Source organism: Zootoca vivipara, chromosome 5, assembly GCF_963506605.1.
Source record: "Zootoca vivipara chromosome 5, rZooViv1.1, whole genome shotgun sequence".
NCBI classification, from domain to species: domain Eukaryota; kingdom Metazoa; phylum Chordata; class Lepidosauria; order Squamata; family Lacertidae; genus Zootoca; species Zootoca vivipara.
This window is the reverse complement of record NC_083280.1, coordinates 96,318,916-96,345,646: the sequence shown is the minus strand read 5'-3', so window position 1 is coordinate 96,345,646 and position 26,731 is coordinate 96,318,916. Positions and strand designations below refer to the sequence as shown.

The 26,731-nt window shown below is 43.8% G+C and overlaps 1 protein-coding gene across 1 annotated transcript; it reads left to right on the top strand.

The window, feature by feature from the left end:
* The first annotated feature begins 6,617 nt into the window (after nt 1-6,617).
* On the top strand, nt 6,618-25,651 carry FAM118A (family with sequence similarity 118 member A). The gene is made up of 9 exons (XM_035138385.2): nt 6,618-6,727; nt 11,697-11,754; nt 14,438-14,690; nt 16,038-16,259; nt 19,431-19,559; nt 20,592-20,877; nt 22,082-22,114; nt 24,073-24,156; nt 25,033-25,651. The coding sequence occupies exons 2-9, from the start codon at nt 11,708-11,710 to the stop codon at nt 25,077-25,079; spliced, it is 1,101 nt and encodes a 366-aa protein (XP_034994276.1). The 5' UTR covers nt 6,618-6,727; nt 11,697-11,707; the 3' UTR covers nt 25,080-25,651.
* Nucleotides 25,652-26,731: the final 1,080 nt, after the last annotated feature.

The window sequence follows — 26,731 nt, the reverse complement described above, 5'->3', positions numbered from 1 at the left end:
AATTTCATGCTCTTTATTCAGCTCATAATCATCAAGGAGGAGAAGAGAAGACGAATGCTCTTTTCCCCAAACCATCTGCTTATATACATTATTTACACAATGGGCCTTAGTGTGGGGAATGGAAGTTCCAGAGAATTAAGAGGAGGGAAAACTCTTAAAGTGCCACCTTTTAACTGGAGCAACTTCTACAACTTCTATGCACATTTTAATGCTTTGTTCTTCATTATTCCTGCCTGCCTAAAAAAGAATACATCTGCAAAGCCCAAAGGCTGATGAACTTTGGTCCAAAAAGGCAGCTTTCCTATTTCATGTCTCTCACATTTATACAAGTGCGCTTTTGGACGGGCTTGGTCTACTTTCTGTGCTCTGTTACTATAAAATAAAAATGATCAAATGTTGTACAGTCCTAAATGCTCCAATGTCACGTAATACAAAATGACACCCACAAAAAGGCTTTTGTAATCATTGTGTCCATATTGAAGAAATGGTAATTTGTTAATCTTTGTGTCTTCTTTGTCTTTTAGTTTCTAATTGTATGCGACAATGCATGCTGGTTAATAATAATAAATGATAATTACTTAAACCTTTAACACTGTGAGAAAAAACTGCAGGGTTTACATATATTGCAAAATCTATGCATATCCATTCAGATGTAAGACCTATGGAGTTCAATCAGGCCTATTCCAAGATTGCGGTTTTAGTCATCCTACTGTCTAAGTGTAGTTTGGGCGATTACGGTGACAGCCCCATTTAGACCCTTCTGATCCGATCTCAGATGTTTGAAGCCCTCGTTTTCTAATCCCTTTAACATGTGAACAACTTATTGTGAAGTAGCAATACAGGAGGGCGTACCTTACTTCTTTATTGTTTACTCACATTGTATACAAAATGCTGCTGCCCTCCCAAAAGGAGGACCATATTCAGCAAAACCAGGTGATGGTATTTCCATTGTTCCTCTCAAGACATAAGGTATCGTCCTTAGTATTATCTCATCACTAAGTACAGCTCACTGAAGGCAGCTGGAATAAGGAGGAGATTCTATAGCTAAGAACCCAGCTCAGTGTGACATTGGGATTCTGCTGCATTTTTAAACAAAATGAAACCAGAACTGTGGAGGGGGGAGGTCAGATCACGATGTCACCCCCAAAGCTGCTATTTCATAGAATCATTTATTTGTGCATGTGTGTTTTCCCCTATTGGGCAAACAAGCTGATGGTGCGATCACTAGGAAAGGATTAAACCTCTCCCCCAGAAGCACTATCCCACTTTATTTACCCCCTCCCCTTGACTGCTATTGAGGGTTTAAAAAAGAAAAGAATAGGGAGATCTGATCTCCTCCTGACACTACTTGTAATTTTTAAAAGCCTGGAACGGATTAACCCATTTTGCATTACTTTCTATGGGAAAGTGCGCCTTGGTTTTAGAACGCTTTGGAAGTCGAACCGACTTTTGGAACAGATTAAGTTTGAGAACCTAGGTACCACTGTACTTGAAATATGGGAGATATAAATACAGTACAGTAATAGCAGCAGTGAACATTTTGTTTGGTTAAAGTTTTAAAAAACGGTTTCCATTTATGATTGTAGCGCCATTCCTGCTGTTAGTACAGTATTCTATTATAAGCAAAGGGGGAAACTGGCAGATAGCGCCACCTAGAGTAAGCCCAAAATATGGACAAATAATGTGGCAAAAATAAGTAGCGACAGGGAAATACATTTTGTTTTGTTTTGTGCTATGGACTACAGATCATAGATGGAGATGAGGAAAGCAGGGAAGGAAAGTACAGTTACAGCTGCCAATTCTATTGCTTTCCCAAAACACCCCAGGGCTCCTTTACAGGAAAGTCCCACAGGGGTGTCACAGAAAGAATATAGTGTGCATGCACACGAAAGCTCATACCAATGACAAACTTAGGTGGTCTCTAAGGTGCTACTGGAAGGAATTTTTTTATTTTGTTTAGAAAGAATACAGTTGGTCAAGGGAGCCATGGACTCAAAAAGGCTGACCTCTGCTATAGCCATTAACCAGAAAAATTAAGTTCTATTGCACTCAAGGGAACTTAATTCTGAAGAGACAGAAAAGGATGTCTTTAACTGCCGGCCAATTATGCTGAAGTGTGCCACTATTTTATGGCTGGGGTGGTTGTCAGTAATTTTCAGCTGTCTCAACTCAAGTGGGTCCTCGCGTAGAACCCCTCAAGTAAAGTCCTAGCAGGGCTCACTGTGTGAGGAAAAGTGTTTATGTATTATATATTATATGTGAAGAGAGACTCCTGAAACACAAGACTTCAATTTGAAATACATTTGTTGATTTGTTTCAATGGCAAAGTGTATGTACCTTCCAACAGTTCTGTGTTTTCTTCCCTCCACTTTCTTTTCTTTCTTTCCCTTCCTACCGACTCACCTTTTCTTTGTTTGTTTTCTTCTTTCCCTTTCTTTGTTGTTTGGTTGTGTAGCAAGGCCCTAGGGCAGGCATGCCCAACTTGCGGCCCTCCAGATGTTTTGGACTACAATTCCCACCATCCCTGACCACTTGTCCTGTTAGCTAGGGATCATGGGAGTTGTAGGCCAAAACATCTGGAGGGCCGCAAGTTGGGCATGCCTGCCCTAGGGCCTAGGCCCTACAGTTCCCTCCGAAATAAACACACAGACACAAATATATTGGGTTAATTGGGATAAATTAGACTACAACTTTATTGGTTACAGCTGTGAGCAGTTTGGCTTAGGCATTTGGATGAAGCCAGACTATATCCTGACTCTTGCCCATCTACAGGAAGACTCTGAAGGGTCAACCACAGATAGGGGGAGTCCTATGATATACATCAATTAAGAGCACCCCCAGAGTCACCGATGGGGTCGTGGCACCCCCGGATCCCTTTAACGGGATACCCTTAATGTGGAGGGGCAGGCCAGAGGCAACAATTGCCCCTCCTATGACAAGGCGTAAAGGATAAAGGGATCATTAGGTCCAGTCGCAGATGACTCTGGGGTTGCGGCGCTCATTTTGCTTTACTGGCCAAGGGATCCAGCATACAGCTTCCAGGTCATGTGGCCAGCATGACTAAGCTGCTTCTGGCAAACCAGGGCAATGCCTAACCTTACAAAGTTGTGAGGATTGCTACAAGGCAGGGAAAACCAAATGGCTGGTGCCGATTTGCCAAGTGGGAAAATTCCTACCTGGCCCTTAAAACCAGGCAACCGGCATTAGTTATAGCAAGGCCATAGTCAAGCAATGCATAAAAAAGAGGGTGGGTGGGCTGGGAGATCTGACAAGGCAGAGAATGGAGGTTGCTCTCCCCCAGCTGCACTGCAGTTTAAACACCTTTGGCTTGGTGTCCCCAAACTACGGCCCACGGGCCAGATGCGGCCCAATTGGCCTCCCAATTGGGCCCGCGACGACCCCCACCGCCCGCTGCCGCCGCCCGCTCTTACTACGCACAGCGCGGTGGCGCACTTCGAGATCGGGAAAAGTGCCAAAAACCAATTGTGCGCATGCGTATGGGCCTCTCCCGACCCATAAGAGGTCATTTCCGGTGCACTTCCGGGTCGGGGGGAAGCCCATACGCATGCACACAGTGTTTGCACTGTTTGACAGTGGAACGGTCTCCCTCGGGAGGTTGTGGACTCTCCTTCCTTGGAGGTTTTGAAGCAGAGGTTGGATGGCCATCTGTCATGGATGCTTAGCTGAGATTTCTGCATTGCAGGGGGTTGGACTAAATGACCCTTAGGGTCCCTTTCAAACTCCACAATTATGAGATTCTAAGCCTCTCCTCCTGCCACCTCACACCCAGTGACCCTGGCAACCTTCCAAATCTCCAGGGCAAGGAAGGAGGAAGGTTTTTTCAATGGCCCTGTACTGTAATGTTGTTTCTCAATGGCCCTAGCTTGGCCAGGTTGTTTTGCATAGGCTTGCCCAGGAATTCCTCTGCAGTTTGTTTTCTCCCTTCATATCCCAAATAATCAAAATCCTACAATTTGTTAATGTCTAGGTTTAGGGGGGGGTCCCCCCCAAATCCACAACAATATCTTGCCTCACTTATAGACTGGATGAGAGCCAATGAACTGAAGCTCAATCCAGACTGAGGCACTGTTAGTAGGTGGTTCCCTTGATCACTCTTGATGGGGTTCTTTCTTCTTTCTTTGGCGATCCCTCGTAGCCGAGTAAGATTGTCTTCCATAAACACAGTTTTAACAGTGAGTCCGTATGTGACAGTGGAGGCCAATTCTGGATCCACACGTCCTTCCACAGTGGGGACATTGGTTTCCCGGCGGGAGTTGATCACGGTGTGGATTTCCCAAGCGTGCCTTCTTCTTAGTATAAAAATTCCTTCAGTAGCACCTTAAAGACCAACTAAGTTTTTATTTTGGTATGAGCTTTCGTGTGCATGCACACTTCTTCAGATACCTTCTTCATTTTTTTCTATTTTGCTTCGACTCAGACCAACACGGCTACCTATCTGTAACTTCCTCTTAGTATGTTTCTCCCTTGCGTCCTGAGATCGAGTTTCTTCAAAGCCCATGACACCTTTGGTAAAGGCTGTTCTCCAATTGGAGCAGGTTCACAGCTTGGGGGTCCTCCTGGATCCTTTGCTGTCACTAGAGGCTCAGGTGGCCTCAGTGGCCCAGAGTGCCTTCCATCAGCTTCAGCTGGTGGCCCAACTACGCCCCTATCTGGACAGGGGTAGCCTAACTATTGTTGTCTATAATGCATTTTATAATGTATTTTGAGTTCTCAGTTTTTTTTATGTTCTGAACAGCAAAATATGTTATGCTTCCTTATCTGTCGATCTCACAATATTAAAACTGTAAATGAGAACGTGATCCTGTCATTTAGCCAAGCCGTATACTTGAGCAATGGAAACTGGGGGAATGATGGGCTCTTTGCTACTGGATAGGGCTCCCCAAGGATGTTATGTTACGCTGTGGCTTATTTATGTACAGTATTTTGACCCAAAGGCACCAGCATATCAGTACAAAGTGGGAGGGTGGGGAGTACAATAAATACGACTGGGTTTGACGGTTGGCCTGTAATACAAAGAAAGGTGGTCATGTATTCAGGAAAATGAATAGGTTCTGGATCATGTTTTAGTCCCCTTAAGCTCTTGGGCCATGTTGTTCTGTTTGCTTGAATTTACAGATATAGAGGGACACAGAGAAGTGCACACAATTAACCCTCCCCCCCAATTAAGCAAAGAATTTAGCAGAATCATGAGTCTAGTCTTCTCTCTACTTTCTTGGCTTTCTATAATCCTTGAAATGTCTTTACCTGACACTACTTTGGATGACAAGAATTTGGAGCTCATGATTGCTAGTGCCTGTCCCTCAAGTGTCCCATTTTAAGTGGCACATACCAGATCACAGAAGCCAATCCCAGCTTCTGTTTGGATCCCGGAAGGTCCTGTTTTTTCATCTGCTGCAAGTCCAGAGTGCTGGACCAAAAGATGCTCACTCTGGTGCAAGTCATCAGGGTCGTGCCACCTCTGGTGTGGTCCTGCTAACGAACAGATCCTGGTGCCGGAACAGGAGGAGGGTATGGAAATAGCATGTAGTATTCTTTCTCATTTCTACCAATGCAGGCTTCCAAGGAGAAGGTATCTCATTTTTCGATGATCCATTTTTGAAAAAGGAAAGAGAGAAAACTAGCATGTCAAGGAGGAGACTGGGCTAGCTTTTAATGCATGCTATACCTGAGTGTTGGCCCCATTGAACTCAGGGGGGCTTATTAGTTCTGGGTTACTTGAGCCCCACCCTCAAGTCATAAACAACTGCCCCATGTTTACAAGGTTGTGTATTCTCAGATATGCTTTTTGGACTTCTTTGAGAAGAGTCGTTCTCAAAGGGTGGTGTGCCAGCTCTCCCTGACTCTCACATGTTTCGGTGTCTCAGGCCGCTGGATTTCTCGGAGGAGAGACTTCCTTTGGGAAGGACTCATGTTCTTACCGTATACTGTATAGCTTTCTGTATGCCCCATGATCATACTGTATATATTATAAAGGTATGCGTTCTATGTTATAAATCAAGCACTGCTAGGAGTTGCTTCTTTCTGTTTCCTAGAATCATAGAATCATAGAGTTGGAAGAGACCACAAGGGCCATCCAGTCCAACCCCCTGCCAAGCAGGAAACACCATCAAAGCATTCTTGACATATGTCTGTCAAGCCTCTGCTTAAAGACCTCCAAAGAAGGAGACTCCACCACACTCCTTGGTAGCAAATTCCACTGCCGAACAGCTCTTACTGTCAGGAAGTTCTTCCTAATGTTTAGGTGGAATCTTCTTTCTTGAAGTTTGAATCCATTGCTACGTGTCCGCTTCTCTGGAGCAGCAGAAAACAATCTTTCTCCCTCCTCCATATGACATCCTTTCATATATTTGAACATGGCTATCATGTTCTCTTCTCCAGGCTAAACAAACCCAATTGCAGTTCTTACCAATAATAAAAAAAAAATCGGTGCGGCGCGAGCAAGTTTTCCTTCCGAAAGGGTGGACCGGAGAACGAAGTTTGAGGATCGCAGGCGCAAAGCAGCGCCGTTTCTGCAGCCTGGAGCCATCGGAAGAGCTCGCAGGAAGGAGGCGGAGCCGCCGGAGGAGGAGCCGACGCCTCTTTCGCTCCTTCTGGGCTTCGGCTGCGCCGGTGGCGGCGGGAGAAGGGGTTGTGCGTCGCGTTGCGCCGGACGGGAGACCGGTCACCGAGGAAGCGGCAGCAGCGGCGGCGGCGGCGGCAGCGCCAGGTCAGGGGCGCCCGAGTCACGGCGCGGGGGGGGGGGGGGTCGGCCTTCCTCCGCCTGGCACGAGCGGGAGGGTTGTGGGTCGGGGCCCACCAGAGCGCTGGTGGCCTTGGGGTGCCCTCCCCGTGCGACCCGGGCGGGCGCGCGCGCGCGGAAAAGAGGAAATGGCGAGGATTTCTCCATCCCATAATGTGCACGCCTTGCCTTGGAAGGAGCCTCGTCCTCTTCCTTGGCGAGCAGCCCGGCGCGGGGGCGGATTTCTTCTACCCACCCGCTTTCGGGAGGCGGTTCTGCGCCTTGACGCTCCGCGCCTTGGGGAGCCCTGCTCCTCCTCGTTGCTTTGGGGAGCATCGCTCGTTTGGAAGACGCCTCCCCACCCCTAAAAGGCACCCTCTGCAGCCAAGGCTCCTCTTATCTATCAGCACAGGGAACAATCAAAGTCATTCTGTCTCGGTAACATTTGTAACCTGACTGTTCTTCCTCGCTCCACCCACCCGACAAGAGTGGTTAGGCAGGCAGGCATTCAACAGGTGAAGCCTTTCCTCCGGCAACAGAACCTGTTGGGTTTCTGCTTGCTACGATGCTCTTCAAAGCATATCGCTCAGCCATAAGGAACAGGAAAGGACTGTGTTTATATAACTCTTGAGTGAGATGGGAAGAAGGTTTTGACGTGTACTTGAAATATATAAGGAAAAGAACCTTCTGTCTGTTGTTTTTTGCTTATTGTGGGGGGTGCTCCCTTTTTGTCCCGGCTCCACTCTATTATTCCTGCTGTAATTCTCTCTTCTTCAATTTGAACCCTGCTTTTCAGCCTCAAACTCTCACTGTTATTTGGCCCCTCCGAATGACCTCTCAATTGAGCATTCATTCTGATTTGCTTACACAAAGCTTACGTGGATGTTAGATTATATCTGGCCATTGCTGAGCTGTTAGTCATTTGCTCATCCCACACTTGTCAATGCATTTCCCTGCCACTTTCCAAACTGCAAAAAGTCCAGATTCTTTTTTTCTTTTCTTTACAAAAAAGTGGATTTGTTGTGCTAAAGAGACAGAATCCTTTAATTCACTTTCACTGCACCCATTGAGTGGCACTTTCCCCTTAGATCTTCTCCAATAAGAAAATGTCACCTGAAACACCATCAGCCTGTTCTTCTCTTTGGGTGGCCTTATTTGCCTTAGCTTCTCTAGTGAGCGCAGTGTGTCAACTGTCTCTATTTCTCGTTTGCACCTTGTTGTGTCTTTATCCCTTGAGGACACACATTCCATTCCAGCTGCTTTGCTGGATTCTTGAAGTGCTGCTGCTTATTTGTTTCTGCTTCCTTAAGGTTCAATTTCTGATTCCCCCCCCCTTTGCCTTGACATCTTTATCCTGGTAGGTGTGACATCAGAGCTTAGGGGTGAGACACCAGAGAGCCTTGCTTGAGGTCAAATAACAGGCGGTCATTGGTCAAAATAGCACCTCTAATGTCTGCTATTTTTACTCTCCGAGTGAAACAGCAGTTTCTGTGCCAGATAGGTAACAGGATGAAGGAATGTCTGCAGGGTTTTTGTGTGTGTGAATACACTGTTCAGTCTGGCTTCTAGTATTGTTAGAAACCTGTTAACTAATTTAATGGAAATGAAAGTTTAATGTAGAGATTTTCTTTGGGGTTGTTTTGGATAGAATGAAACACTGGTTTGCACCCGAAGTTTTTTACTCACCCACTGTTACTTCTCTTTACCCCACTCACCTAATCTCCACCCCATCCCACCAGCTTCTTTAATCCTTCCTTGGTACTTTTATCTTCACTTAATTCTCTTTAAATGATCTTCCCTCTCTTACTCCATTTTCTTGATTAAACATTAACCTTTTATTTCACTTGATTTTGTTGTTGTTGTTTAGTCGTTTAGTCGTGTCCGACTCTTCGTGACCCCATGGACCATAGCATGCCAGGCACTCCTGTCTTGCACTGCCTCCCGCAGTTTGGTCAGACTCATGTTCATAGCTTCGAGAGCACTGTCCAACCATCTTGTCCTCTGTCGTCCCCTTCTCCTAGTGCCCTCAATCTTTCCCAACATCAGGGTCTTTTCCAAGGATTCTTCTCTTCTCATGAGGTGGCCAAAGTATTGGAGCCTCAGCTTCACGATCTGTCCTTCCAGGGAGCACTCAGGGCTGATTTCCTTAAGAATGGATAGGTTTGATCTTCTAGCAGTCCATGGGACTCTCAAGAGTCTCCTCCAGCACCATAATTCAAAAGCATCAATTCTTCGGCGATCAGCCTTCTTTATGGTCCAGCTCTCACTTCCATACATCACTACTGGGAAAACCATAGCTTTAACTATACGGACCTTTGTCGGCAAGGTGATGTCTCTGCTTTTTAAGATGCTGTCTAGGTTTGTCATTGCTTTTCTCCCAAGAAGCAGGCGTCTTTTAATTTCGTGACTGCTGTCACCATCTGCAGTGATCAAGGAGCCCAAGAAAGTAAAATCTCTCACTGCCTCCATTTCTTCCCCTTCTATTTGCCAGGAGGTGATGGGACCAGTGGCCATGATCTTGGTTTTTTTGAGGTTGAGCTTCAGACCATATTTTGCGCTCTCCTCTTTCACCCTCATTAAAAGGTTCTTTAATTCCTCCTCGCTTTCTGCCATCAAGGTTGTGTCATCTGCATATCTGAGGTTGTTGATATTTCTTCCGGCAATCTTAATTCCGGCTTGGGATTCATCTAGTCCAGCCTTTCGCATGATGAATTCTGCATATAAGTTAAATAAGCAGGGAGACAATATACAACCTTGTCGTACTCCTTTCCCAATTTTGAACCAATCAGTTGTTCCATATCCAGTTCTAACTGTAGCTTCTTGTCCCACATAGAGATTTCTCAGGAGACAGATGAGGTGATCAGGCACTCCCATTTCTTTAAGAACTTGCCATAGTTTGCTGTGGTCGACGCAGTCAAAGGCTTTTGCATAGTCAATGAAGCAGAAGTAGACGTTTTTCTGGAACTCTCTACCTTTCTCCATAATCCAGCGCATGTTTGCTATTTGGTCTCTGGTTCCTCTGCCCTTTCGAAATCCAGCTTGCACTTCTGGGAGTTCTCGGTCCACATACTGCCTAAGCCTGCCTTGTAGAATTTTAAGCATAACCTTGCTAGCGTGTGAAATGAGCGCAATTGTGCGGTAGTTGGAGCATTCTTTGGCACTGCCCTTCTTTGGAATTGGGATGTAGACTGATCTTCTCCAATCCTCTGGCCATTGCTGAGTTTTCCAAACTTGCTGGCATATTGGGTGTAGCACCTTAACAGCATCATCTTTTAAAATTTTAAATAGTTCAGCTGGAATATCATCACTTCCACTGGCCTTGTTATTAGCAGTGCTTTCTAAGGCCCATTTGACTTCACTCTCCAAGATGTCTGGCTCAAGGTCAGCAACCACACTACCTGGGGTGTACGAGACCTCCATATCTTTCTGGTATAATTATTTCACTTGATAGTTCCATTCAATAGCTCATCTGGCCCTTTCCCCTCAAAGGAAGAAGTCCGCCTGTCCTTCCTCGCCCCCCCCCTGTACTATTATCTCCTGGCCACTTTTACTCCAACCAAAAGGCCATGGCACGGTTGGGGAGGAGAGGCACGGGAGCAGGATGTGGCCCTGAGGATCACTGGTGGGTCCGGACCAGGCTCTCTCTGAGAGAAACAGTGGCTTTCAAAGGGCATTTTGTGGGGCCGTGGGGTCAGGGCCAGCCCAGGACATTTTGGCCCCTGAGGCAAACTCCCAAAATGGTGCCCCCCTGAAGGGAGAGTGACAATCTACACCAGGAGCAAGTGAGGTGTAAAGACCAACATTGGGGACGAGGGGACTGTAAAGACTCCAGGGGGCAGCCCCTGCCATTTCTTCCTGGGGGTTGAGGAGACCAGCGGCACTTCCTATTCACAGGGAGACCACTGTAGGGGCAGCATTGGTGGTGGTGGTGGGGGCACTCTGCGGAGACTGCAGACCCGGCCTCCAAGGAGCGGGCCACAACCATTGCCGCCACTGCAGCAACAGCAGGTGAGGCAGCCCTTGGAGGCCGGATCTGCTGCCCTGAGGGATCCTGCCACTGAAGGCAGTCGGTCGCCTCACCTTGCCTCATGGGTAGGCTGACCCAGGGATCTGAGAAGTTCAGCAGGGGCAGGCAAATGTCTCTGAAAGTGAACATGGCTAGTTTCTCCCTCCCCGTTTGCTGACCTATTCCTTGCAATGTGCAGCCTGCCGGAAAGGGTTGGAAATGCTCCTGGGGTGCACATTCAGTGTGCCTGGTGCACTGACAGACCCCCGCTAAGTCTCGGAAGAACCCCGTGAACCAAGGGGGCGCCCCCATGTTCCAAAAGCCACGGCAGCAGAAAGGGATTCTCTGGAAGACTAACTAGGTTGCCATGGCTCCTCAAGAGTAGGCCAGTTAGGGCTGGACAGATCCTGAAGCTGAGGCTCCAATACTTTGGCCACCTCATGAGAAGAGAAGACTCCAGTGGAAAAGACCCTGATGTTGGGAAAGATTGAGGGCACAAGGAGAAGGGGACGACAGAGGACGAGATGGTTGGACAGTGTTCTCGAAGCTACGAACATGAGTTTGACCAAACTGCGGGAGGCAGTGGAAGACAGGAGTGCCTGGCGTGCTCTGGTCCATGGGGTCACGAAGAGTCGGACACGACTAAACGACAACAACAAACAATAAAGGGTTGCAAGTGGAACCTAGTTTTCTTGTTGCTGTGGTTTCTGTAAAATATTCCAGGGTTCCTTTCATGTCCATCCCATCATTTCTGGCGAGTCTGCTGTGATACCTATTGGAGAGAGAGCTGTGACCTAACAGAGGGTGCAAGTATAGGGGGCGAGAAGTTGACCCGATTAATTGGAGCCAACTTTTTAAATTATTGGTCCAAAATGTGTTAGTATATTGATAAAGTTGATTAATGTGTCAGCTGTAATTAGTCTATTGAATCCTTGTATTATAATTTCACAGGAGCTGGAGAAATGGATTCAGCCGAAAGAGCTACAAATGGAAGTGAACAAAAATCAAGGTGAAAACAACTCTTTAAACACTTTTAAAAAAACTTTTAGGTACATGAGGATTATTGCTGATACTTTTAATGTTTATAGCAGCCTCTCCATTTTATATCCACAACAATTCTGTGTGGAGCACTCTTTTACATTTTATAAATGCCAAAAGTAGGGATGGAAACATCTCTCAGAGTTGGTTCCCTCAGTTTCTCATTTTACCAATCTTAAATTCTGTTGTCCATATTTCTGTAGCAGTTTGCATTTTTTTTAAATGCTCATGAAAATTGGTCAGATTTTTGTGTGCGCATTTCTTCTAATAAACACATTTTTGTGTGCAGTTTTGACTAATGTATACATTTTACAAGCATTTCCCCCGAATGTGATGCATTTATGCATGTTATTTTTAGGGCTGGAAAATATATCGATATATCATCCAAAACCAGTTTGAAGTCCAGATCGTGATAGCGGTTTCATAATTTTGACCTGGCAATATATCACGAATCATGGTGTGTGTGTGTGCGCGCGCGTGTGCTTTGACGGTTGGCTCTGTTTGATTGTCGTACTGTTTCAGAGAATGTGAATTTGATAAATGGGGCTTTAAATGTGAACCAAATCTAAATCCTCCCCATAAAAAGTATTTTCCTAGAAATATGAAAGCATACATACTACAGTGGTACCTCGGGTTACGAACGCGATCCGTTCCGGGTCGCAGTTCGTAACCCGAAAAGTTCGTAACCCGAAAAAGGCCCGAACCGCCGTTTTGCGCATGCGGCAAAAACACTTCTGGGTTTGCGCAGTTCGTAACCCGGGTTGTTCGCAACCCGAGGTGTTCGCAACCCGAGGTACAACTGTACTACCAATATCTTATTCTTATTTTCTTATTTATTATAGTTTGTGCCTTTATTATTTATTATATATTGTGCCTTTTCTCCTGTGAGCTTGAGGCAGTGCAGACTCTGGGAGATTGTACAGTACTGATTGGATAGGATGAGGAACTGTGACTTCTTCCACACTAAAGCTGCTTCCACCCTTTCAGTCCTGTTCAGCTAAGTTCCCTTCCACAGTTAATTAAAAGGTTCCTGATTTTAAAGGAACCCAGTTGATACCTGGCATCTGTGATCATAGAATCATAGAGTTGGAAGGGACCCTAAGGGTCATCCAGTCCAACCCCCTGCAATGCAGGAATCTCTGCTAAAGCATCCAGGACATATGGCCACCCGAGCTCTGCTTAAAAGCCTTCAAGGAAGGAGAGTCCACAACCTCCCGAGGGAGACTGCTCCACTGTTGAACAGCTCTTACTACCAGAAACTTTTTCCATGTGTTTAGTTGGAATCTCCTTTCTTGTAACGTGAAGCCATTGGTTTCAGTCCTACCCTCCAGAGCAGGAGAAAACCAGCTTTCTGATGTCAGGTCCTGTTCTGGTTCAGCTACAATTACTGATTTGCTGCCATTTTATATAACAGACCCACCAGAAAACCAGAAATTAAAGGTCCCTTCATTGTGGAAATAGGAACTAAAGTTTAGGGGAAAGTAAGGGAAGTTACAGGGACGCGTGTGGCGCTGTGGGTTAAACCACAGAGCCTAGGGCTTGCTGATCAAAAGGTCGGCGGTTTGGATGGCTGTCTGTAGGCAATGAAAGGTTTTAAACAACTCCTCACCCACAATAATACAACCACCAGACTTAACATGGACACTGGTACCAGAGCCTGCAATAAACCCAGATGCCAACTTTGCTGCCACATACACCCGGACAACACCATTACTGGCCCCAACAACATCCAACATACCATCTCAGGACTATTTAATTGCTCATCTTCTAACATTGTGTATGCCATCAAATGCCAACAGTGCCCTTCAGCTCTCTATATTGGACAAACAGGCCAAACCCTACGCTAAAGGATAAATGGACACAAATCTGACATCAGGAACCACAAGACAGAGAAACCAGTAGGAGAACACTTCAATCTCCCAGGACATTCTATACAAGATCTCAAAGCAGCTGTTTTATTACAGAAAAATTTCAGAAACAGACTGGAAGGAGAAGTTGCTGAATTGCAACTCATTAGCAAGCTTAAAACCATGGGGCCACCTGGAATGAATAAAGACATAGGATTCTTATCTCATTATACATGATCAAGCTTTCCTTAGCACCTCAGCCCTTGCTCCCCCCCCCCCCCCGCAAGACCAATTGCAGTCATTAACAGTCGTTAACAGTCATCAACAGGTTTAGCCCATCACCCCCACCCCCCACCCTCTGAATATACATAAGGGTCTGGTGGCTTCTGTTTCAGTGTATCTGATGAAGTGTGCATGCACACGAAAGCTCATACCAAAATAAAAACTTAGTTGGTCTTTAAGGTGCTGCTGAAGGATTTTTTAAATATTTTATTTCCTTTTTAGTATTACTCTCCATGGCATCTCACCCAGCGTTTCTCTAAGTTTTCTGAAGTCGGCTTTCTTAAAGTCTAGTCGGCTTTCTTAAAGTCTTTCTTCAAGTCACTATCTCTTAGCCTAACCTACCTCACAAGGTTGTTGTGAGGATTAAATAGGGGGCAGAGGGAACCATGGACACCATATTGAGAACTTCTGCTGAGTTCCAAAAGAAAAGTTGGATTAATTAATGTGTTATGCAGTTGATTAACAAAATGTAGCTATGTCATCTGCGGCCATAAATAGAATTTCTGCTTGACTTCTACTCTCCAGGAAATTTTTAAAAAGCCTTGTGCGGAAGCAGCCCCAAGACCTCCTGTTAGTGATTGGAACGGGCGTGAGTGCTGCTGTAGCGCCAGGAATTCCAGCCTTGTGCTCCTGGCGAAGCTGCATTGAAGCCGTCATTGAAGCCGCGGATCAGCTGGAGGTGCTACACCCGGGGGATGTGGCTGAATTCCGCAAAAAAGTGGTCAAAGAGCGAGACTTGCTTGTGGTTGCACATGACCTCATCAGAAAGATGTCGCCGGTAAGCACATATCTATAGCTTTGGATCAAACAATACTTGACACACGTAATTACCATACAATAGTCTTTCCTCAAACTTGGGCCACCAGTTGTTGTTGAAGTACAACTCCCATCATCCCTGACCACTGGTCCTGCGAGCTAGGGGTGATGGGAGTTGTAGTCCAACAGTTGGAGACCCAAGTTTGAGGAAACACCAGAACTTAGTTCCAGCAACTCTCAGGTGAGCGCCATTGCCATTATAAGAGAACGAGGGTTAGTTCCCACACCTCTTTTTCTAGAAAAATAGCACTGGATATAAGGTAGCTGACCTTGTATACTTTGCCTGCCTTTCTGTTGGCATTGGGGGGGGGGGGAGAGGAAGACGGAGAAAGAGAGAGACCCTTCTAAGGCCCCTCCTGTCCTGACCTGTTTGTTGAACTATTGCATTTGAACCAGTTTTTGTGATTAGGGGTTTGGTTCCTGCTCAGGTTCAAGGCAACCAAGAAATCTTAGATTTGGATTTCCCAGGCACTAGCCTCTTTAAGTCACTATTTGGGCTTAAGTGGGTCTTTTCCACGCCCTGCTTCCAGGTATTTGGCAGTTTCTCCATGTTTGCATTTTTAGGCTAACACCGTCCTGTTCGCACAGGGCAAATTGGGGGAAGGCATGTTGTCCCTTTTTGGAGCGAGGCAGGGGGGCTATTTGAAATGGTTCAGGAGGACAAGGTTATGCCAGGACTTACCTTAGGTATATTAATGTGGTGAGCCGTAGCGCTCTATTTCCTTCTTGTTTTGTCTGTGGATGAGAGTGGTTACAGTTCCACCAGGATGCAAAAGTTATCCTGGCATGTGGTTACTATTTACTGTCCCCAGGGAAAAAACGAAACACTTTTTGTAGAGTAGCATAATGCACAGCTTTCTGATATCCCCTCATCCTCACCTACGGCAAGTTGTGCACTCACAAACCTCAACTTCAGCAGAGTTATTGAGACCTTGGCGGACCAGAAGACATGGCCTTGTAGTCTGCAGATTGTGCAGACTTTGTGGTAATGCCATGAGCCCTGTTAGAAAATAAGAAGAGCCTGCTGTATGAGACTCATCCAGCACCCTCTTCTCACAGCAACCAACCAGATGTCCATGACAAGCTCGCCGGCAGAACCTGAACACAGCACTCTCCCCACTTGTGATTTCCTGCAGCTGAAACTCAGAGGCTATGCGCCTCTGACGGTGAAGGTAAAATAGAGCCATCAGGGCCACTAGGTGTTGATAGCTTCATCCCCCGTGAATTTTGATGGCTTCACAGTTTTTGTCTTACTCTCAAAGGCCTCTACACAGATGTCTTCCTTCTGTGCTTCTCTTTCCTCCCCCAGCGCACCGGAGATGCCAAGCCCAACTTCTTTCAGGACTGCCTAATGGAGGTTTTTGATAACTTGGAGCAACACATTCAGAATCCTGTTGTTCTGCAGTCAATTCTTCGGCTAATGGAGAGAGGCACTATGGTGCTGACCACAAACTATGACAACTTACTTGAAATCTTTGGTCAGCAACAGGGTAAACCAATGGAATCTCTTGACTTAAAAGATAAGGACAAGGTATGCTAAGACTACCGCTGTACCAAATTAACAAGGGCAATTAATCAGGTGTTCGGTGGTGGTTATTTATTAAATTCATATACCGCCCTTCATCCAATTATTTCAGGGTGGTTCATCCACCTCAAAGTCAGCTGTTTCGGTTTGAGATGTATTTTCAGAGGTAAAATGGCTTTATTTGGGGGGACAGAATCAGAGCAGCTGCAAAAATTTTTCACCTGAAAGTCCTGCTGTACAGTCATATCTCGGTTTAAGTACGCTTCGGTTTGAGTACTTTCAGTTTAAGTACTCCGCGGACCCGTCTGGAACGGATTAATCCACTTTCCATTACTTTCAATGGGAAAGTTCGCTTCAGGTTAAGTACAGACTTCCGGAACCAATTGTGTACTTAAACCGAGGTACCACTGTAATCAGATTTTGAATATTGGCGAACTAGGAATTACTGTTGACATAATAACTGTCTGCCTCTTTTGCTATTGAAAGCAGCTGAATATACAGTAAGCCTACAACTTAGCTCACTTTACTTTCATGACCTCAATCTTAAATGCGATCTTATATAAATGAATATGTTGGAAAAATTGGGAAAAATCAAATACATAGTAGAAGCGTGTCAATCAGCCATTGCACTCATTCTGGGAGAGTGTTTTGGCGGCGTCCGGGTCGGAGGGTGAGAGAAGGCCTAGCAAGAGCACAGAGGGCAAAGGGAAGCTGGTCTGAGAGTGGGCAGAGGTGATCTGAGAGCAAAGGGAAGATTGGCTAAGCAAGGGAAGGTGGTCTGATAGTGAGGGGAGGTGATCTGGAAGGTAGTCTGAGAGCAAGAAGAAGGTGGTCTGAGCAGGCCGAAGTGCTCTGGATTTTAAAAATAAAAACATTGAATGCCTTGCAGACATCTAAAGGTACAAAAAGTGTCCCATGCTGTATTTGTGTGTGCCAGGGCTGGGAGAGATATGCATGTTGAATCAGAAGTAAGCCCTATTGAGTTCAGCATGTAACTTAAAGGTAAAGGGACCCCTGACCATTAGGTCCAGTCGTGACCGACTCTGGGGTTGCGCGCTCATCTTGCATTATTGGCCGAGGGAGCCGGCGTATAGCTTCCAGGGCATGTGGCCAGCATGACAAAGCTGCTTCTGGCGAACCATAGCAGCACATGGAAACGCCGTTTACCTTCCCGCTGTAGCGGTTCCTATTTATCTACTTGCACTTTGACGTGCTTTCGAACTGCTAGGTTGGCAGGAGCTGGGACTGAGCAAGTAAATGTGTTGAATTGGCAAAATGATTTTTCCTGGAACTAAGCTAATTTCATGATATTTGATCCTATCACTGTTTCACTCCAACCCTAGTTAAGACCAGCTGCCCACCCTCCACTCTGTTTACAGAATGCAATTGCAAACACTTTAGCAATTCCCACAACTTTTATTGAAATGAATGAGAGCAGGCTGAGAAATTTCTTTCCGTGGAACTTGCATTTGCAGGGGGCAGGAAGTAGCCCAAGGTTGTTCTTCGTCATTGTTCTTTTATTTTGAATACTGCGTTCTGTTAACAGTGGGCAGAAAATTCTTCCTCTTTAAAATGTTACCTAGATATACAGTGTTTCTCTAAAAACAAAAATGTTTAGTCTAGTTGTACTGGAGTGTTCCCTTTTCAGCTATGTGTAGCATAACCACTGTCAGGTTTGTTTTTTAGAAAACCTATTTCACAAGCAGTTACAAGAAATATGTCCCTTTGCAATAACAAAGCTCAAAGAGGATTCAACGTTTAGCAGCAAATTAGGAAAGCTTATTATATTAGTGCATTTCCGTACTCTTTAAGTAAGCCAGTAGGAGCCTATGGACTTGTGAATGTGGGATCTAGTGTTGTTATATTACCCCAAAGCAGTCAGGTGCCCAAGGCTTGCTATAACATCATAGCAACTAAACCAATAGCATGTTTTGCAGTAGAAATAAAGGTCAGCTGTGAAATCACAGGGTGTTTTGAAAGTCCCAGGTAAACTGAAACAGCTGGTTAAGAAAGAGGCATGTTTGACAACATTCTTTTGCCCATTTGAATGGCTATAGCTGGATTACTTGTATTGACATTTTTCTGTAGAAGGTAGCTGGATTGATAGATACATTTTCACCGTATTGTTTTCTAGAACATTGCTGTATTTTTCCATTTAAAAAATAGAAAAGGAAAATAAACACATATATTTTGATTTGCAGATTATCCCCTCCCCCATTTTGTTTGAAATGATACCATTGTAGAATTTGCATTATTGCAGAATATTGTTCTGCATTTAATAATTTGTAACTTAGCTCTCGAATGCCATGTTGCAGCCTAGACAATTCTGTAAACAATGGCAAGCCTTCAACAGGTAGCAAATGAAATTTGTGCAAATGCTGTAGCCTGCAGTTTGGGTGGGTTCCTTTTTCAGATTTACTGGTAGAGACAGGAGGACATAGCCCACGTGAAATCTGGGATGTTTTTAGGGGAGCAGGTGTATGTGCACCAGCCCGTTACCTGGTGGATATCCACTACGTGGAATACCGCAGACTACTTACTGCGGCTAGACTGAATGTCCTTGATTCTGCGGTTTTGAGGGGAAGATTTGGAGTCCCATACGGTCAGAGAATGTGCCATTGTGCCTTGGGTGAGGTAGAATCCACAGAACACATTCTACTGAGTTGTCCCTTTTATAATGATTTAAGGCAATATCTTATAGACCCGTATTTATCTTAGTTTAGTTCCCGACCAAGAGAACGGCAGGCAGCATATTTGCTAAACAAGCCCACTGGGAAAATAACCTTCTCAATGGCTAAATTCCTCCTCCTGGCGCTCAAGTGTCGGAAACGTATAATCGAATGTCTTGATGTGGGTTATCTGTAGGAGGTTTAGTAGTGCGGTCATACCCCATTTATGTATCCCTCTGATGCCTTCAGTTTTATATTTTTATATTTTTATGTATCCCTCTGATGCCTTCAGTTTTATATGTTTATCTTTGTACTGAGAAATGTTTTTTGTTTCTGACTATCGGTCGAATAAAGTATATTGATTGATTTACTGGTAGTTGTTTTTTAAAGTAAATGAGGGAAGTGATAGTACTGTCACCAAAATGAATAAATCACATGTCCCTTTTGAGACACGACCCCTTTCTGCCTCATGCTTGACAGAATTAATAAACAGTTTGACTTTCTCCAGGTTCTCCAGTGGGCAAAAGGACACGTCAAATATGGAGTTCTTCACATTCACGGTCTGTACGCTGATCCCTGCGGAATGGTGTTGGATCCCTCAGGATATAAGGATGTTACTCAAGACCCTGAGGTGATGGTATGTGCACCTTGAAACCAGGAAATTCTTCTCTTTCAAGTTATGTCGCCTATAAATCAGGAACTGCTTCAAAAGCATATTTCTGTTGTTGGGGCCAGGAGCTTGCCTTCCGTGGCCTCCAGCTCCTTATATTAATCCCTGTTGCCCATGTTGTATCATTTAACATATATGGCTTTTGTGGGTGAGGAGGAATTTTGTGCAACAAGCCCACAACTTGCCCACATTTAACTTGTGCACATTCAGCTTTACACGTGCAGCAACAAATTAAAAAGGTGGCGGGGTCTGGGGGGGAAATGACTTTAGCAGTTCCATCTGCCATTGAACCCGATGGGTTTTGACTATATGTGATTTTGGCTTTAGGCGTGATCCCCAGAGCATTACCCCAATGTAAGTTGCAGGCCTTTTTCTGATACTTTTTCCAGTGTATGCATCACTCCTTGATGAAGTGTAGATGTGCACAGTGTGAGAGGGTCGAACTCAGGCCTGCGTTCAGCAACCATATTTGTTATCTATGTAGTTTTAACAAGAGCCATGTGAGTTTGGTCACGCTGAAAAGTAGTGATTTGCTATAGGCTACTCTTTTTCTGAGGAAGGGTTTGAATCAGTTCTTTCCACTATAAAATATTCTAATGAAATGCTAATTAAGTGGATGCAGACAGTGGCTCAGCAACTTAACAAAAATATCTTTTGTTAAGACATCTTAACAAAAATATTTCTAATATATGTGTATATTTTGAAAAGTAACGTTATACTACCAAATTCATTGGGCATAAAAGTGCAAATGGTTATGTTGTGTTGTAAGTACATATGTAATGAAGCCATCAAAATACTAACTTGCAAAAATTTTACTAGCCCAAATGTACAATTATAAGTCATTTGTGGCATAGTGACAACCTAAAGGAAAACTGTTTGAAAACTCCCTTGCCTGGAAGCAATTTTGGTCCACTATAGGCAATCAGGAAAATGGCCGTTTACGAGCCTAGGCTGCCTTACAATTAAACATTTATCTTATATGTGACTTGTTCTTCATAGGAGGCTCTGCAGAACCTGTACCGGACAAAATCGTTTTTGTTTGTGGGCTGCGGAGAAACCCTGCGTGATCAGATATTTCAGGCCCTCTTTCTGTACACTGTCAAAAACAAAGTGGATCTAGAACATTATATGCTGGTGCTTAAAGAAAATGAAGACCAGTTTTTTAAACTCCAGGCAGATATGCTCCTACACGGAATAAAAGTAGTATCCTATGGAAATTGCTTTGAAAGTTTCCCAGAGTATGTTCAAGATCTCTCCACTCAGATCTGCAAACAGAGAAGTCCAGGTGCTGTATGTGTGTGTCAAATGTTGTGTCAAAACATTTTTTTCTCTTCTCCATATACCAGTTGTTTTTAGTTTCTTATATTTCTGGAATAAAGGGTATTGCTTTGTGTGTGAAACTTCATCCTTCGGATGCCACATTCATTTGTAAAATGGTCTGTAACAACCACCATCCCTTGTTTCTGTACTACCTATGACAGGCATCTCCAAACTTCGGCCCTCCAGATATTTTGGACTACAATTCCCATCTTCCCTGACTACTGGTCCTGTTAGCTAGGGATCATGGGAGTTGTAGGCCAAAACATCTGGAGGGCCGCAGTTTGGGGATGCCTGACCTATGACAATCATGGAAATGATAGCCAAATCATCGAATTATAGATCTATGAGTTCTTTTATTCAGGCTAAACATACCCAATTCCCTCAACCATTGTTCATAAGGCTTGGTTTCCAGAACCTTGATCATCTTGGTTGCTCTCCATTGCACACATTCCAACTTTGCAATATCCTTCTTAAATTGTGGGGCCCAGAACTGGACACACAACTCCAGGTGTGGTCTGACCAAGGGAGAATAGAGTGGGACTATGACTTCCCTTGATCTGGACACTAGACTTCTGTTGATGCAGCCTAGAATAGCATTAGCTTTTTTTGCTGCTGCATCACACTGTTGACTCATGTTAAGCCTGTGGTCTACTAAGACCCCAAGATCCTTTTCACATGTACTACAATATTTTGCTCTTTTTATTTTGGAAGGCTTGGGATACAGCAAAATATACATGTTAATAAGTATTGCCAAAGGGCAAATATCCCATTTTCAAGAAGGTTGCCCACATGCTGCCCTATCCCATCTTTGGCCCAGTAGTTCTAGGAAGAAGAGCTGTTTTCTCTTATCCCAAGAGTCTACTCCATCATGGAAATATTATCATGATACAGTACTGCAGAAATGAGGATGTAGACTCTTGGACTAGTAAAAGCACAAGTTAAATATAAATAATTATTTGCGGTTCACCTCCATGGAGAAACATACCACTTTATATAATACAGAAATATTGTAATATAAAATATTGTGCGCGTGTGTGCAGAGTCACATGTTAATAATGTCCTAGATAAGATGCCTGTGTGCATTTAGCCTAACATGCAACCTTGTTTATTAGCAATGTAGTTAAGTCTATCCTATCTCGTTCATGACATAGTTTTCATTCTTTCTCCAGATGCAGATCGGGTGGACAGTACAACACTTTTGGGTTAAGTACATTTTTTAAATTTGAATGTAGGCCTTGTAATATTCAGTTGGGGTGGGTCTTGGGAAGACCTGGGATAGTATGATTTTACACTCATGAAAAATTATGTGCTAGTTTGAATTATCGAGTAATTATATTCTGTTTTACAACAACAACAACAACAACAACAACAACAACAGTAAAATAATAATAATAATAATAATAATAATAATAATAATGAACTCTCTCTGGCAATAGTATTCAGAGAAATTGATAAGATCTTAAATTCACATTTTCCCAACTTCTCAGTTAGTGGTTTGATTTATAATTGACAAATTTAACAAACATTTGCATAATAAAGAGTTGATATAGCACCTTATTATAGCAGCTAGAACAACCACTGCAGTTTGGGGGAAATTGAGCCATTCTTACTACTTGGTACACTAACGTGTGGAATATTGCTGTGCTAGAAAAACTAAGTCCTTGGGGGCCAAAAAAGAGAGGATGATTTTGTACCTGTTTGGTCTCACTTTCATTTCATTTGAAAGCAAGGAAGAAAATGGCCAAGGACTGAGCTCAGCCTATGAACAAATATAGCTGATTTAGTGACAGGGGGTGCTTGAATACATTATCTACTTTGCCTTGGTATAATAGGTAGGGTTTATGTTTTGTAAACTTTTATTATGGTTTATTTATTTTGGTTTATGGCGTATTTGTTTCGTGCAGTAATCCCTTAATTTTGCAAGCAGTACTGTAAATGTATAGGTGTTCCTCAGGGATTTTGTTTCAGCATCGTAGTGCTTAAGGCAGGAGCATTGGAAGGCTACCTCAAAGTTGTGCCTGTCAGGAGAACCCTATATGTGCCGTGTTTCTCCAAAAATAAGACACCGTCTTATATTTATTTTTCCTCAAAAAAATAACACGGTGGCTTATTTTCAGGGGATGTCTTATTATTATTTTTATTAAGTATGGTACAGTTTAACAAGGTTAAACTGCCTATCACTGTGGCTTATTTTCGGGGTATGGCTTATTTTCGGAGTATTAGTGTTTAATGGTGCAAATTTAATGTTTCTGTTGGAAGCCGCCCAGAGTGGCTGGGGAAACCCAGCCAGATGGGTGGGGTATAAATAATAATAATTATTATTATGGCATATTTTTCTGGTATGGCTTATTTTAGGAGAACCCTATAGTAATACCACTGAAGGGCGATTTGTGTGTTTCTTTTGTGCACAGCCACAATTTAAACACATTTACCTGTTGATCTATGGACTTAAGTTGCCTTAAACTCAGTGTTTGGATTTTGAGGTACCACTTCAAACAGTTACAACTGTATAAAACTCAAGTTATCTGGTCAAACAAACTACTTGAAACAAACATCTCATTTTTCTATTCAAGCGGGAAAATCCTCTGGGGAATGCCTGTCAATGATCAAGCTAACCTGTGCAGATCAATTTTTTTTGGGGGGGGGCAATCTGGACGTTAACCTTCTCTGCCCACTCCTGCTTCCTGCCTACTTTATCTCCCCACTGATTTTGCCAGTAAAATCAGTGGGGACTTAGGAGGCCAGATCAGGCCTCTGGGGCCCAGGTTGTGGATGCATTCATTTCAGCAGGGAAATCTCCACCCTGGCATACCTTTTATAACTGGTTAACCGTGGGTTCAGGGACCTGAAAAAGCCTCCAACCCCACCAGTTTGGGCAGCAGCAGCAAAGGGAAAAAAAGTTAAAGTAGATACACAGCTGAATGGGCAGGACCCTGATACAGGTGCAAATTCTACCTCTGCTGGTATGACCCCCGAAGGGTTATCCAACGGTGAACGTGGGCCTCCATCCACAATGGTTACCTACATCTGGCATACGGCACAGGATTATGATGTGAATTCTAATGGAGGTCAATACGTGCCTAGTTGGAGCCAGTCTTTTCATGAAAATCCTTATGTTCAATACATGTGTACGATTTTGGAATCCTGTTTGTTCTTACAGGAACATCTTGCGTGGATTGTGCCAAGAGACGGCTAGGGGAGAGCAGTAATGACCAACTTAAGAGACCAAGGCTTCCAGATAATGGTAATTCTAACCCGTTATTTGACATTTATTTTTATTTTCAAGGGGACATTGTTTCCAAGCCTACAAACAGTGCATAGCACATATTTATGAGCCTGCAGTGTAAAAGTAAACAGAATTAAATGAATGCAGGATGTGTAAAAATAGTCTCATGGGGGATGCAGCTGATATTTTCAAGAATGTGCCTAGTGTCATGCCACACCATGGGGGAAGTTGCACTGCATCTTAGTTATCACTAAGTCCTAATTTGGGTTAAATAAATATTTGTTTATTACTATAAGACCCCCCCAAATGGTCATTTTGAGAATAAAAGTGTGGCTTGAAATGCCAAGAGTTACAGGAAAAAAATCCTTGTGCAGAGATTTCATAAACACTATCCTGCTTACTTTATTTCTGTGGTAGAAGTGGGGAATCTTATTTTTGCCATATAAACAGTGGGGTGGCGTGCCAGCAATCTAGAACCAATTGGGAGAACTCGTGCATCTCCAAACTCTGCAGTTATTTCCTAATCTGGAGGTGTTTAGAGAGATCTTTGCTCACGTCATCAACGGCAGTTGGAACTGACTATCTTGATGGAAACACATTTCTCTGCATGTAAAGGGATAAATTATGAATTAAGTTTGTATCTCGGCATAGTGTGTGCCTTTATCATCCATGGAGAGATACTAAACTGCTCCTTAGCCGAGAGCATAAGCATCTACCTGCAATACTACAAGGCAGTTTCCTTTCTGCCAAAGTTTTCAAAGCTTTAAAACAGCTGCTTTTAGAACTAGAGGCAGAATTTCCTGGCACCTGTGCATACCCATTGCTTCTATAATTTGTCTAGATAAAAGAAAATAGTATTTTTTTCAATTTGAAAAGACTTTTTTTCAAAAACAGGTAGTGTTGAAGATGTTGCCCTCTCTGAATACAAGAATGTAACTTGAACAACAGTGGTCTACGATGAGAGTCTCATCTGATTATATCATGGATAAGGATTCCAAGAGTGGCCAAGAAGATCCTTTAAATTTATATGCATTGTTTAGTAAGAATTGTTTAGGAATGGATTTTCTATTACAGACTTGTACACCTATTCAGGATATGTACATTTTAAGGGTCTCCGTTAACCAATTTGCAACTACCTCAGTGAAGGAATACTGCAAAAGGATATATAGCTTCTGACATAAATCTGTGAAACAGCGTTTTACCTTCTTTTAATTGGACTAATTTTGTTTCCATTCGTCTGAATCCAAAGGTGAGTATTAGAAATCATCTTCTCACAAGGGCAGTTGTGAGAAAAGTGCATGAGAACTGCTACAGAACCTACCCATCAGAGTGAACTCTTGTGCAAACATCTGTGGAACAGCAGTTATGGTAATTTTTATTTTGCTTACTCCTACCCATTGCAAATGAAAACAGGTTTTGCACATTTTGTAAGTTTAAAAAAAAACTTGGTTGCAGTGGGGAACAATAAGGGCTTTTAATTTATGTACATTTTAATAAAGAGATTTGAAACCCAGGAGCAAATATTTGTTGTTTTCTGTATATATATATTTAAACCTAGGAAAATGTCATAAAATAAAGGACATAAATAGAAGGTAAAAGCTATGAGACTAGTAGAAGAGCTTTGTTAGAACAGCATTGTTTTCATAGAATCATAGTTGGAAGAGACCACAAGGGCCATCCAGTCCAACCCCCTGCCAAGCAGGAAACACCAAAGTATTCCTGACATATGACTGTCAAGCCTCTGCTTAAAGACCTCCAAAGAAGGAGACTCCACCACACTCCTTGGCAGCAAATTCCACTGTTGAACACATCTTACTGTCAGGAAGTTCTTCCTAATGTTTAGGTGGAATCTTCTTCCTTGTAGCTTGAATCCATTGCTCCGTGTCCGCTTCTCTGGAGCAGCAGAAAACAACCTTTCACCCTCTTCTATATGACATCCTTTTATATATTTGAACATGGCTATCATATCATCCCTTAACCTTTTATTACAATAGCTACTGACCAACAATTACCCGCTTATTGGGGAAGAGATCTGTTCCAATCTGGATTCAGGGCTAGGACTGAGTTGTCCTGATATGAGCATGACAAGAAGAATGCAACAATCTGTCATGGAAGCTTTTAATTGAGATTCCTGCATTGCAGAGCTTGACATGACCCTCGGGGTCCCTTCCAACCCTGCAATTCTGACTTTGCACTTGCTTCTTGATTGCTGCAGCTTTTGATACAATTGACCACTGTATCATCCTGGACCGGCTCCATGCAATGGGAATTGGGGGACCTGTGGTTCTGGTCCTACCTTTGGGACCAAGTCCAGAAAGTAGCACTGGGAGATTGATTTTTGACTGCCTGATGCTATTTAATGATTATATGAAGCCACTGGCAACAGTCATTAGGAGTTTTGGGGCAAGGTGGTATCACTATCCTGGAGACATCTGAATCAGGACAGGGTGTGTAGGACCTGAATTGCTGCTGAGATGCAGTGTTGGCACAGATGAGGGGAAATAAGCGAAGCTTGAATCCTGGCATGATGGAGGCACTGTGGGCGAGTGGTTCTTGTTCCACTCCTACTGAAACGGCAGGTAATGCAGCCTGT

Bases quoted from the DNA above. Each gene is read 5' to 3' on its own strand.
- FAM118A (XM_035138385.2), top strand. From the start codon at position 11,708: ATGGATTCAGCCGAAAGAGCTACAAATGGAAGTGAACAAAAATCAAG. The intron at 11,755-14,437 runs GTGAAAACAACT...TCTACTCTCCAG, and splicing joins GGAAGTGAACAAAAATCAAG to GAAATTTTTAAAAAGCCTTG. The intron at 16,260-19,430 runs GTATGCTAAGAC...GACTTTCTCCAG, and splicing joins ACTTAAAAGATAAGGACAAG to GTTCTCCAGTGGGCAAAAGG.